Raw genomic sequence first — 11,369 nt, forward strand, 5'->3', positions numbered from 1 at the left:
GGGGGGGGGGGGGGGGGGGGATTAAATACCCCATCACGAAAAAACTGAACCAAAATGTTTCAAAATTAACACAGCAGTCTTGTTTTATAATGACATACAATATGCATAAATAAATAAATACATAAATAAATAAATAAACACTTGATAACTGACACAATACAAACAAACATTAGTTCTTCTCATAAACCAAGCGTAGAAAAAAATATTATACAAAAAACTTCATAAATTTCCATACCCATACAATAATCTTATTGTACACTCGACAATACAAGAGTTTCACAGATTCTGTAGGTGTATTATAAGCATTCTGAACTAACTTCTCACCCAGTTAAATTAAGACCAGTTAAAACAAGCTTTTTTAAAACTTTTTTAAGATATGGATAAAGCAACAGTACAATCAGAATCACGATTTCTATGTATATTTAATGCACAAACAGCTGCCTTTTTCAGCAAAGTTGTTGCACAGGGTGTTCTCGTTAGACCTGTGCTACAAGAAATATTCCCGCATTAGAGCTGCAGCATGAACATCTCTTACTACACCACGTACACTAGCTTCATAATTCATGATCAACACATGACTGCCATTCACCTTTTTCACAATCTAAGTATGACTGGAGTTGATTTAGCAAGGGCCTGATTGCTCAAGTTCCTGGTACATGAGTTTATAACATGGTTTCCTTGGGAAGGTAACTTAAAACATGACCTTTGTACGTGTGACATGCATCGCAAGGAGCCGCAGACCTTTGCGAGACACTGTTGAGAAATATTAAAATGTAACAGTGTATTTTCATTTTTACTAACAACACATTTTCTACAGGTCCGTATGTGACTGATTCTGTTGACGATGATCAATCAACAAAAAAGAAAAAAAAAAGAGGAAATGTTTAAACCACAATTTCATCAGAAGACTTTTTTTGGCACTATTTGAAATAAATTAACTGAGGCTCAGTTGACAGGCTCTGTCTGTGACCCAGGACGCCTATCCAGTAGATTGTCATGCGAAGCACTGTGAGGTAAACTATGTCCAGGCGATTGCAAAAGGCCAACGAAGCGCTCCTTGTGAGCCCCCAGCCAAGATCAGCCAAGAAGTGACCCCTTAAACTGCAATGAATTTTACTAAAACAACGAACCTTTCTTGGCCTTACAAAGCGCGCATAATGTACAGTGTCCTCATTTTGTATTTTGAATATCACAAACACAGCTTTGTTGACATCTGCATTATGGTATTGTTATAGTCCAGGAGTAAAGCTGTTGTTAAATCTGTGGCATGGATTTGACCCCCTCCAGAGTGGAGCTCCATGTGACAGAGTGGTCAGTCAGTAGCTGTCGAGTGTGGGATAGCTGTGGTCATTCTCGCAGGCAAAGTACGCAATCAGCTGACCGTTGCAGATCATAAGGAACAAGCCACTGCCTGCAGGAAGGAGGAAGGAGGATTGAACATGTGATAAAGAACAATACTGTACATCAGGTGTAAGAGTTCAGCAGCAACACATTCCCCACCGCACCTTATCCTGTGTGCAAATGTGAAGAATAGAACACTTTTTTAAAGTTGGCAAAAACTTTTTTTTTTTTTTTTTAAAGTCTGATATTTGTTTTCGTGATTTATACTAAGACACCAAGTTGTGTATAGGCTACTATTAAACTGTATAACCAGCCAGAACCCAAACTGCACAACATGACATCTCCCTGAACACAGCGTATTCACTTATACAATGGCAGGCATCGTTCTCCTGTTCGTTTCAATGGGGCAATGTGGTGTCATCTATCTGTGGACACCCCAGCTGTTCTCTTTAAACCTATTTCGGGGAGTTGTTTTTCGTTTCAGCTGAGTTTCAGGGAGGGTGTCGCCGTGAGTCAGCGCTAATCCACGGGCGGCTGATGTCACAGGGGAAAAATTTGCCTTGGTGGGCTGAACGGCTTCTTTTCATTCCCAAAAACTTTTCTTATGTTCTAGATGGTGTGGTTTTAAGATGCGCCACTGTGCAGAACATTAAAATAAGATACCGAAGCCTGAGCAAACGACTGAAACCATGTGGACTTACCCAGAGCCAGCCACCACTGCCACACAAGAGGGAACTCCAGCATTACTGGAAGACAAACACAACACTCAGCTATTTCACTACACAGTGCTATTAAACACTCCACAGCACTACACCTGGAAATACCAAAAGAAACAGAACAGGTTCAGTTACTGCTACATACAAGACATTGAACAGACTGGCAGTGAACTTCTCACGTGATTCTATGGAAAGGCATCAGAATTAGGGATGAATGCCACACTTACACTTATACATGTACAGAAGGTGGGTGTTCATGGCATTTTACCTTTTACTGATGGCTTTGTATTCACAGCTGTTGTGAGGACAGGCTGACATGCTGTTTTCCATAGACACTGTGACAGTGATACACCAAATGCACACTGCCTGTCTGAGCGCCCTCACCTGCGGAGGTCAGTCCGACATGCACCAGGGTGACAGTAATGGCATAATCCCACACCCAGCGCTTCACCACCGCGGCAAACAGGAGCCCGCTGGTGAAATAGGTGAGCTGCATCGACAGCAAGTTCACTGAAACAGCAAGCACACAATCAAGACTGCTGCTCTCCCAGCTTTACTGCTAGACAATCAAAATGAGAGCAAGTGACCGTGCTTTACTCTCTCACACACACACTGAGCAGCTTCACATTGGAATTCTACTTCCACTACCATCCCACCCTATCACAGTACTTGAGGGCAAATTGACAAACTGGAAGCAAATTAAAAGGAATTGAGGTTATTCAAAAGACTGATATTAAACTGAAATTGTTCTCCACAAACCAACATGACAGGCACTTTCACACACTGTCTGCACTGTTCCCTGCCTGGACTTCACACCTACCAAGGTACTTTGAGTTGGATTCGGAGGGTTCTGTCTTAAAGTCAAATGGTATGAGCCCATCGAAATGATCAAGCCTGCAATGCAATTACACCAGGATTAAAAACCAAATACTGCCTTTATAAAATCCTAACAAAACTACAGCTATGGACAAACGTTTTGCATCACCTAGATTGTTTAATAAAAAAAAAATTAAAAAGTATCTCTCCATGCAATGTAACAAAAACCCAGGACGGATTTCTAATCTTGCTCCTATCAGAACACAACAGCATGGTTTGTATCTTAGATACATTTAGTAATCTAGAAATAGTTTTTGCTGTACAATATCAAATGCAGTCTGCAGATCCTTCTGTACTGCCTGTACAGAATACCCTACTGTGTACAAAAGTGACACCAGCACGTGGATATTTGTGTTGGTGTTACCCAGATCCTAGGGCACTAATATAAAGGGTAAGGAGGACTGGTTCAAGGACTGCACCCTGAGGTATCTCTTTACATAGAGGTAAAAAGGTTGAAATAAAGCCATCACCTCTTATTGCCTGTGTGCGATTTGTTAGATAATCCTTCAACCAATCCACAACCCTCACACTAAATCCTAAACAGCATTTTTTTTAAACAGGCCTATATGATCTACTGAGTCAAAAGCTTTAGATAAGTCTAATAATAAAGCACCGGCAAATTTGCCAGCATCTAAAGCTAGCAATATATCATGAATCACTTTAAGCACAGCCGTTTGTGTGCTACTGATCGAAATCCCGATCGATGGCCTACTAGGATATTGTTCTGTTCTAAGAAACCGTTTAATTGCGCATTTATTAAACTCCCAAATATTTTAGCAATAACTGGTAAAACAGATATAGGTCTACAACGATTAAGATCTGAATGCTCGCCTCCCTCACCCGCCCGCCGCTACAAACACGGTGTTCTTACTTGAAAGCCCCAAAGCAGACGCTGCCGATCATGTAGTAGAGAGTGTAGAAAATAGCCAAGCACAGCAACAAATGCAGAATTACCGTCTGAAATAATAATAATAATAATAATAATAATAATAAAAATAATAATAACTGATGCAAGTACAGAATGCAATAGTAAACATTTCGAAGTTGTTGTTTTTTTTAATAGGCTATAGTAACACATGTGAACAGGTAGCACAGCACCAGTCTATATACAGTATACACCAGATCATCCATTTTCGTTTTTTCTAATGATGCTACTTGCTTGTTACTGTACTTGCAAAGATCACCGGTAAAATACCAGCACTTTTGTCTCTATCACGATTTAAGCTTGATTTAATTTGCAACGTAAATAAAAGGTCATGCAGAAGGAGGCCTTGCCCTGTACCTCCTTGTTGAAACCAGCCGACCTGCGCGTTGCGTCATATTACAAAACGGACAGGTGTGTAAATAATGACATCATTCAAAAGAAGCGAACAAACACAGAAACTGTACAAGCACGGTACCTTTGTGTCGGCCACTTTGCTTTTGAAAGCCATGGGTGCAGTCCTCGCTGTTTGTTTTATATCACACCCGATCTACATTTCATCAAAATCATTCTTGGAAACCCTAATAATATTTCTCTCTTGGGCAGCAGCGCCCACTAGAGGCAAAATTGGAAACTGTTTTTCGCGAATTTAAAGTTTATTTATTTATTTATTTGTCGTTACTTTGGTGCTGCCACAACATGGTACATTTCATTTTGAGTACATTGCTAAAAATGAAATAGTCTGGGTCCAATCACAAAACGTTTTTTTAAGCCCAGTGATTGAATAAATCAGGTTTGCAGTTCATAAAACCTATTCAACTCAGTTTCCTAAGAACATAGTACAATGTTTACAAACACTATTTAAATGTAAATCAACTAAAGAATTAGTGAACATCGACTATATATCTGGCTAAGGGGGCATTATCTCTGGTGGTTCTGCACAGAATATTCCAGAATATCTTCGGCTGAATCTTGCCACCTGTTCGCCAGCTTGCAGAACGAAGCCACGCCTCTACGAGGCCATACGCTCTTGTCATTGGTGTGTTTGTGTCACGTCACGCTAACGAGCCTGCGCAGAGGGGGGTGTGTTTCGCGTAGTGGCCCAGCAGGCGCAGAGAAGCTGAGGGGAGCGGGACATGTCGAGGGTTTATATTGGGAGGCTCAGCTACCAGGCACGGGAGAGGGACGTCGAGAGGTTCTTCAAGGGCTACGGGAAGATACTCGAGGTCGACCTCAAGAACGGGTAAAGACAAAAAAACAAATGAAAGACAAGCGATATCCATGGCAACCGCCCTTTCACCCGCCATGCAAGACGTGGCGACCCTGCCTCACCTTCATTCCGCTGTCATAACAAACCTGCTTGTGTGAATTTGTGTTACTTTTAAATCCAATTGCTTCACATCGTCAACGCATAACAGTTATATAAGAATACAAAAGTGCAGTCAGAGTCATTCATCTCGGTCGATTTTCGTCTCCGCGCTGTAGTTTTCCACAGCGCATGCGTAGTTGAATTACAATAAGGTCTTATCTGCAGACTAATTTGCTTTATTTTAGTTTAAGGACATGGCAGTTTAGTTTAGGGCCATAACAAGCTGAGCACAGACCTAAACTGAAAAAAGCAACTGGTTAACCACACTCACGGTGAAAGATCAGGTCCTTTTGGAAAAACATCTTGATTGTTTTTTTTTTTATATACTAGAGCGTTTTCAACCGCCTTTTTGTATTGGCATCAGTTTCTCACCAAGTGAACAGAAAACTTTTCAGTTCACCTGTGAAACACAACTGCAGACCGTGTTAAGTGTTAGTGAATACATATATGACTGTTGGGTTATGTTTAGGGATAGCTAGCAGTTGGTCATGTTAAATATATTTAATAATAAACACATGGTGTAAGGCATCAACTGATCATACTAACACTGACATTCATGAATAACCCATGGTACTGCCTTAATATTTATGCTATATTTATATTAACTATATAGTGCTATCAATTGTAACGTGTTAAAGTAAAGGGTTGGCCAAATTGAACTGTATGTAACACTATTTAATCAGCTGTCTCTTTGAACTATATATATATATATATATATATATATATATATATATATATATATATATATATATATATATATGTATGTGTGTGTGTGTGTATATATATGTATTGTATTGCCTTTTGAAATTAATAAACAATTCACAAAAATGTTTTTGCTTTACCTCTTATGCTTACACTCGCCCCCTTTTTTCTTGTTAATGCTTTTTTTTTCTTACAGTATGGGATGTGCAGATATTTCAAATACAACACTGTAGAATTAAGATATGCAGTTGCATTCTGGAACCCAATAACTGCATGAAAATACATGCAGTGTGAGTTACTGCATGTAGTTTGCATCACAGAGCTTTAACCATTTTTGGTTTTTGTAAAAGGAAAAACAAGCTTGTGATCTTGCTGAGCTACATTAGAGCTTAAGAAGCTTCAAGTGACATTGTCTCAGTTTTTCTTGTTCCCTACATTTTTATGATGTTTGCAGTCATACTGCATGGTTCATTTTGCCAATCCTTAAATATGCCTGTGTTAAGGTGCCTTGACTGTGAATTCAGGAACTGTTCTTCAGTTCCAGTTGCCTGTCAGACAGGTAGGCTAGATCAGTTGCATGTACAGTAACTGACAGGCAGCCAGAACTGAAGACAACTCCTGAGCTTTGCTGCTTCAAATAGTAACAGAAGAACAGCATACCTGCTTGACTCACAGGCTGAAGTAGTTTCAAGTGTGTCCATAACGCTACCCATGGGGTATGCAAACAAACGGGTTACGAGAAATGGAATGCAAGCGGAGTGGATCTTCTAAGGACAAATCAGTGCAGTCTATGCATTTGTTCTTTTCTTCCAGTTTCTTCAACATTTATAAAATATCTTAAAGTTACGGATTCAATTAAACGTAAATGTCGGACAAAGTTGGCATGCTGGGTTATTTGTTAAACGTTGTAACATTTTAATGTCTTACTGTTTTCCTTTTGCACCTGAGCTGTGCTTAGTGAAGCCGGCCCATAGCCTGGCTCAGTTTTTTTTGTCTCTTTCTCTGAAGGTATGGGTTTGTTGAGTTTGATGACCCGCGGGATGCGGACGATGCTGTCTATGAACTGAATGGCAAAGTCCTCTGTGGGGAGAGGGTCATTGTGGAACATGCAAGAGGTCCCCGTCGCGATGGAAGCTACAGCTCCGGACGCAGTAAGTGCATTACCTATTCCCAGGCTGTTTTATTTTCTCACAGTTTTCTATTTCGGTAAAAAGCAATTGAACATTTTTAAAATGTCTAGATTGGAATTTTTTTTAATATAAAAGACTAGTAATAATTTGCAGAAATGTGTTTTAAAACGAAAAAAATGAATGATGATTTGGATATCTGCACAAAAAAATATCAAAATTGATTCGCAACAACAACAACAAATTTGTGTTTAAGTATTGAAATACTGCTGTTTTTTTTGTACTGTGACTGTTTAACAATAGATTTAACAAAGACCTCAATGTTTTAATTAAAAGAGTCCTTTGAGGCTAAGATGACTGACTGCCTGTTCCATTTGCTGGCCTTGGGTTACCTTTCCATGAGGGGCTCTTTGACCTTTGTGGCCCTTGGCTGACCAAAAAAGGAAGCCATGTGACGACCGCTACCTATTCCCATTAGGCCTGGGTGGTGAGGATGCCAAGGGGTTAGAGCCAGATGTGATTAAACTGAAATAGGTGCTTGGAAATCTTTTTTTCATATCAGATACTAATTAAGAAAAAACATAATTCACCGTAAGTATAGTAGAAAGACATGTTGGTAAATGGTTTAGTGGTTTGGTTGCCTTTTTTGAGATTTATTTTGTATATTAATACATTTATGTATAATGATCTACATATATTATTATAATAATTACTGTGCATGTGCAATGTGTTTTTTTAAGTGTAAATTCATGATCATTCTATAAAAGTAGCTTTTAAACAGGTAGATGGTTAGTTGCAGAAGATGACGGCAGTCTAGTAATTCATGATTTTATCTGAATTTGGGACAGAGTAGTTTTTTTAAACGGGGGTTTACTTAAGCAGCTGATGCCTTGCTTTCCCTGTCTAAACTAGACCTGTTTGTGCTTGTCACCTTGAAGGTGGATATGGTTATAGACGAAGTGGGAGAGACAAGTATGGGCCTCCGACTCGTACAGAATACAGGCTGGTTGTAGAGAATCTGTCCAGCCGTTGCAGTTGGCAGGATCTAAAGGTATGTCTTTGTGGTTATTTTCAAATTCATAGGAAAGTCAGGCGGACAAACATTTTGACTGACGTATTACTTCAATCTCACTCTTCATTTGTTTTAGGATTATATGCGTCAAGCAGGGGAGGTCACGTATGCCGATGCGCACAAAGGAAGAAAGAACGAAGGCGTCATTGAGTTCAAGTCTTACTCTGACATGAAGCGCGCTCTGGAGAAGCTGGACGGCACAGAGGTGAACGGCAGGAAGATCCGCCTGGTTGAAGACAGGCCTGGCTCACGCCGCCGTCGCTCCTACTCCAGGAGTCGCAGCCGCTCCAGGTAACACAGCCGCATCACTCGGCACAACTAATACAGGACCCTTCAGACTTGTATAGATTCTGTAACACTCCTGAGGATGGACAACAAAATAAACAGCAGCCTCGGCCATAATGCTGTCAACCAATTTGTTCTGGAAAGATGTATGACCATTGCTCAATTCTTGTTTCTAATGAATGTATCTAGTGATGGAAATGTGCTGTAAAGTACATTCACTTGAATGGCCCATAGAGTCATCACACAAGATTTATGGATACGGAAGCAACTGCCAACCGAGCAGCGGTTATCAATCCACTACCATAGTGATAGATCTGCAGTCTTGCCCGTCATGTTTGAAACTGACTAGCAGTAGAGAGATGCAATCTTCACCTCTTGCACATTGTGTATGCTACAAGTTACCTAAGTCACTAATAAGTGAGGCTTTTGACTTGAAGATAATTTTTGAACGGTCGCTGTGCTTCTGTCTCTTAAGGTCTTACTCCAGAAGCAGGCGTTCACGTAAGAGCCACAGCACCAGCAGCCAGAGTAGTCGCTCGAAGAGCAGGTCCAAGAACCAATCTCATTCCAGGTAACTATAAGGATTTGTGTGGGGTGTTTTTTTTTTTTTTTTTTGTCAGGAAAAACTTTGAATTATAATCTAGGTGTCATGCCAGATGCATTGCATTTTACAGCCAATGGATGAATTTAGCCAATCGCTGTTGACATGAATAGTCCTCTGGTAGGAACTGATGTGTCTCGTTTCTCGTAACTAATAAAAAAATGCCTAATCTTAGGTTTTCATACAATGAGCTGTGTTGTGCTTTTGGTCTTGTATCACGTTACAGATGATACGTACCTGTACTTCTATTACAGTACAGTATATCATGTAAAGGAAATATCATGATTTGTCGACACACATTGTTCCATTTTAATTTGCTGGTCCTTGATTAGTTATATAATGAAATACAAACAGTTAGAACCACATTTCTTGGGTGTTTTTAGTATGTCACCAAACCAGTAGGGCCATATTTCTAATGATGCTGTTAATGCATATTGGCTTTGGTCAGTTTGAATTTACAAATTAATTTATTACTGTTAGTATGTCTTGCGTATTTTTATGTTTTGTATTTTTTTTCCTCTAAAGGTCCGCTTCTCATTCGGCGAGCAGGAGCAAGAGCCGCAGCCCGAGCAAAAAGAAAGAGAAAAGCCGGAGCCACAGCAGGAGCAGAGGAGGCAGCAACAACAACAGAGAGAGTACATACGAGAAGGGGAGAAGCAGGAGCAAAGACCGGAACGGAGGCCAGAGGGCCAGCAGGAGTCAGAGCAAAGAGGAGAGGAGCAGCAGGAAGAGGAGCCGGGATGAGAGCTGCAGCAGGAGCAAAAAACAGAGCAGGGGGGACAGCAAGAGCAGCAGCAGCAAGCAGGACAAGAAGGGAGGAGACAAAGACTATTCCAGATCCAGGTCCAGGTCGGAGTCTGAAGACAAGGAGTGCTCCAGGAAGTCACAGAGCGAGTCCAAGAATGGTGAGGTGGGAGCTGGTGACAACCACAGGTCTCGCTCCAGCTCAAAGTCAAGGTCCAAGCCCAAGGGCAAATCCACATCCCGATCTAGATCCAGGTCTGCTTCTAAAGCCAGATCTAAATCCAGGTCTCGTTCTAGGTCAGCTGCTAGATCTGCATCACGTTCCAGGTCAAGGTCTCTCTCCCCATCTTAATTATTATTGTTTGGTTTTTTTACCTTGCCTTTATCGCTGTGAAAACATTTCAATTAATGTTTTGTTAGAAGTGGCACAAATGATTATGTGTATTACACACAGATCCGCACACAAATTCACACGTGTGTTTTTTTTTTTTTTTTTTTTTGTACTATGTCTCATGTATGTAGTGTCAGCTGTTTGATAATTAATGGAGTGATGTGTATCACTCCATTAAAGACAATACCTTATGAAGGTAGTTTGGATGTATCTTTTTTTTTAATGCTTTTTGTTTTGTTTTTTTGTTTTTTTTTAATGTCTACCATGTAGTGAAATGATGTAGTCTTAAGTTGTAATTTCATCCTTGTAGATTTGTGTTTTCAATTATGAAATAAATATAAAGAGAAATGTAGAGCAAACTTGCATAGTAACACACAAGATTGTTGCTGTATAAGCAGTCTGCAGTTTCTTTAAAAAGAGAGCTCTGTAGGAGAGTGATTTAACCTGCATCTTTGCCCCATTAAAAATATATAGTTTTTCTTTATTATATATATATATATAATTTGTTTTCTTTGCATGCTGATAGCGCCACCTTCTTTTACCTATGTTTTTTCAGAAGATTAGAAAGTTTCCATGCATGCGAGTTGCTGACTGTACTGAAATATTATATATAGTATTGCATACAGAATTACATGTGTATACAGCTTTCATAAGTTTGTATTACAATGTGTTATACATAGTAAACTATATTATGTTAGTTTATTAATTAACATTATTGTAATCAATGCAATATCTAGATGATTTGCTTTATATTATGTTCTACAACAAAGCTGTTGTGTGTCAGCATTTCTTTTGTGTTTTAATGCTTTGCGATTATAATTTTTTTGGTTAACTCCTTATAAAAGTAAATTCGTCTTTCTGTCCCAATATTTGCTCTGTACCTTTAAGGTGATGTTGAAGGGTTTCACTGCTGAATTAAAAATATATGTGCTTGCAAACTGCCTGTGCTAACACTCATTAATGCTTGAAAAACCCAACAAGGGAATGTTTTAATATTCTCTATGCATTTGGGTCCTGTTGGGGACTTGAAGAATATAAAATACCATTCCTTCACTCAAGTTCATACCAATTGGTTACAATTACAGATTTTTGTTTTCTTACAATCTAACTGGGTCCCAGAGGACTTGAGTTTTAATTGATGGTGCACTGGAACACTCCAATTCAATTTGCTCCTCATGAAGGCAATGTAAAGTAATCGTCAATATTAAAGCAGCTCCTCTATT

General features: G+C 39.6%; 2 protein-coding genes across 2 annotated transcripts; one reads left to right on the forward strand and one right to left on the reverse strand.

The window, feature by feature from the left end:
* Window positions 1-12: 12 nt before the first annotated feature.
* On the reverse strand, window positions 13-4,525 carry LOC121308259 (transmembrane protein 244-like). The gene is made up of 6 exons (XM_041240538.1): window positions 4,334-4,525; window positions 3,805-3,890; window positions 2,878-2,951; window positions 2,442-2,567; window positions 2,043-2,087; window positions 13-1,411 (listed from the first exon to the last, which is right to left on the reverse strand). The coding sequence occupies exons 1-6, from the start codon at window positions 4,364-4,366 to the stop codon at window positions 1,317-1,319; spliced, it is 459 nt and encodes a 152-aa protein (XP_041096472.1). The 5' UTR covers window positions 4,367-4,525; the 3' UTR covers window positions 13-1,316.
* A 406-nt stretch (window positions 4,526-4,931) lies between these two features.
* LOC121308263 (serine/arginine-rich splicing factor 4-like) lies at window positions 4,932-11,084 on the forward strand. The gene is made up of 6 exons (XM_041240549.1): window positions 4,932-5,098; window positions 6,935-7,077; window positions 7,992-8,104; window positions 8,202-8,416; window positions 8,886-8,981; window positions 9,537-11,084. The coding sequence occupies exons 1-6, from the start codon at window positions 4,992-4,994 to the stop codon at window positions 10,105-10,107; spliced, it is 1,245 nt and encodes a 414-aa protein (XP_041096483.1). The 5' UTR covers window positions 4,932-4,991; the 3' UTR covers window positions 10,108-11,084.
* The last annotated feature ends 285 nt before the right edge of the window (window positions 11,085-11,369 follow it).

The sequence above is a fragment of the Polyodon spathula genome, unplaced genomic scaffold (genome assembly GCF_017654505.1).
Source record: "Polyodon spathula isolate WHYD16114869_AA unplaced genomic scaffold, ASM1765450v1 scaffolds_616, whole genome shotgun sequence".
NCBI classification, from domain to species: Eukaryota; Metazoa; Chordata; class Actinopteri; order Acipenseriformes; family Polyodontidae; genus Polyodon; species Polyodon spathula.

Bases quoted from the DNA above. Each gene is read 5' to 3' on its own strand.
- LOC121308263 (XM_041240549.1), top strand. From the start codon at position 4,992: ATGTCGAGGGTTTATATTGGGAGGCTCAGCTACCAGGCACGGGAGAGG. The intron at 5,099-6,934 runs GTAAAGACAAAA...CTTTCTCTGAAG, and splicing joins GAGGTCGACCTCAAGAACGG to GTATGGGTTTGTTGAGTTTG. The intron at 7,078-7,991 runs GTAAGTGCATTA...GTCACCTTGAAG, and splicing joins AAGCTACAGCTCCGGACGCA to GTGGATATGGTTATAGACGA.
- LOC121308259 (XM_041240538.1), bottom strand. From the start codon at position 4,366: ATGGCTTTCAAAAGCAAAGTGGCCGACACAAAG. The intron at 2,568-2,877 runs GTAGGTGTGAAG...TTGCTGTTTCAG, and splicing joins ATCCAACTCAAAGTACCTTG to TGAACTTGCTGTCGATGCAG. The intron at 1,412-2,042 runs GTAAGTCCACAT...TCCTTCCTGCAG, and splicing joins GCAGTGGTGGCTGGCTCTGG to GCAGTGGCTTGTTCCTTATG.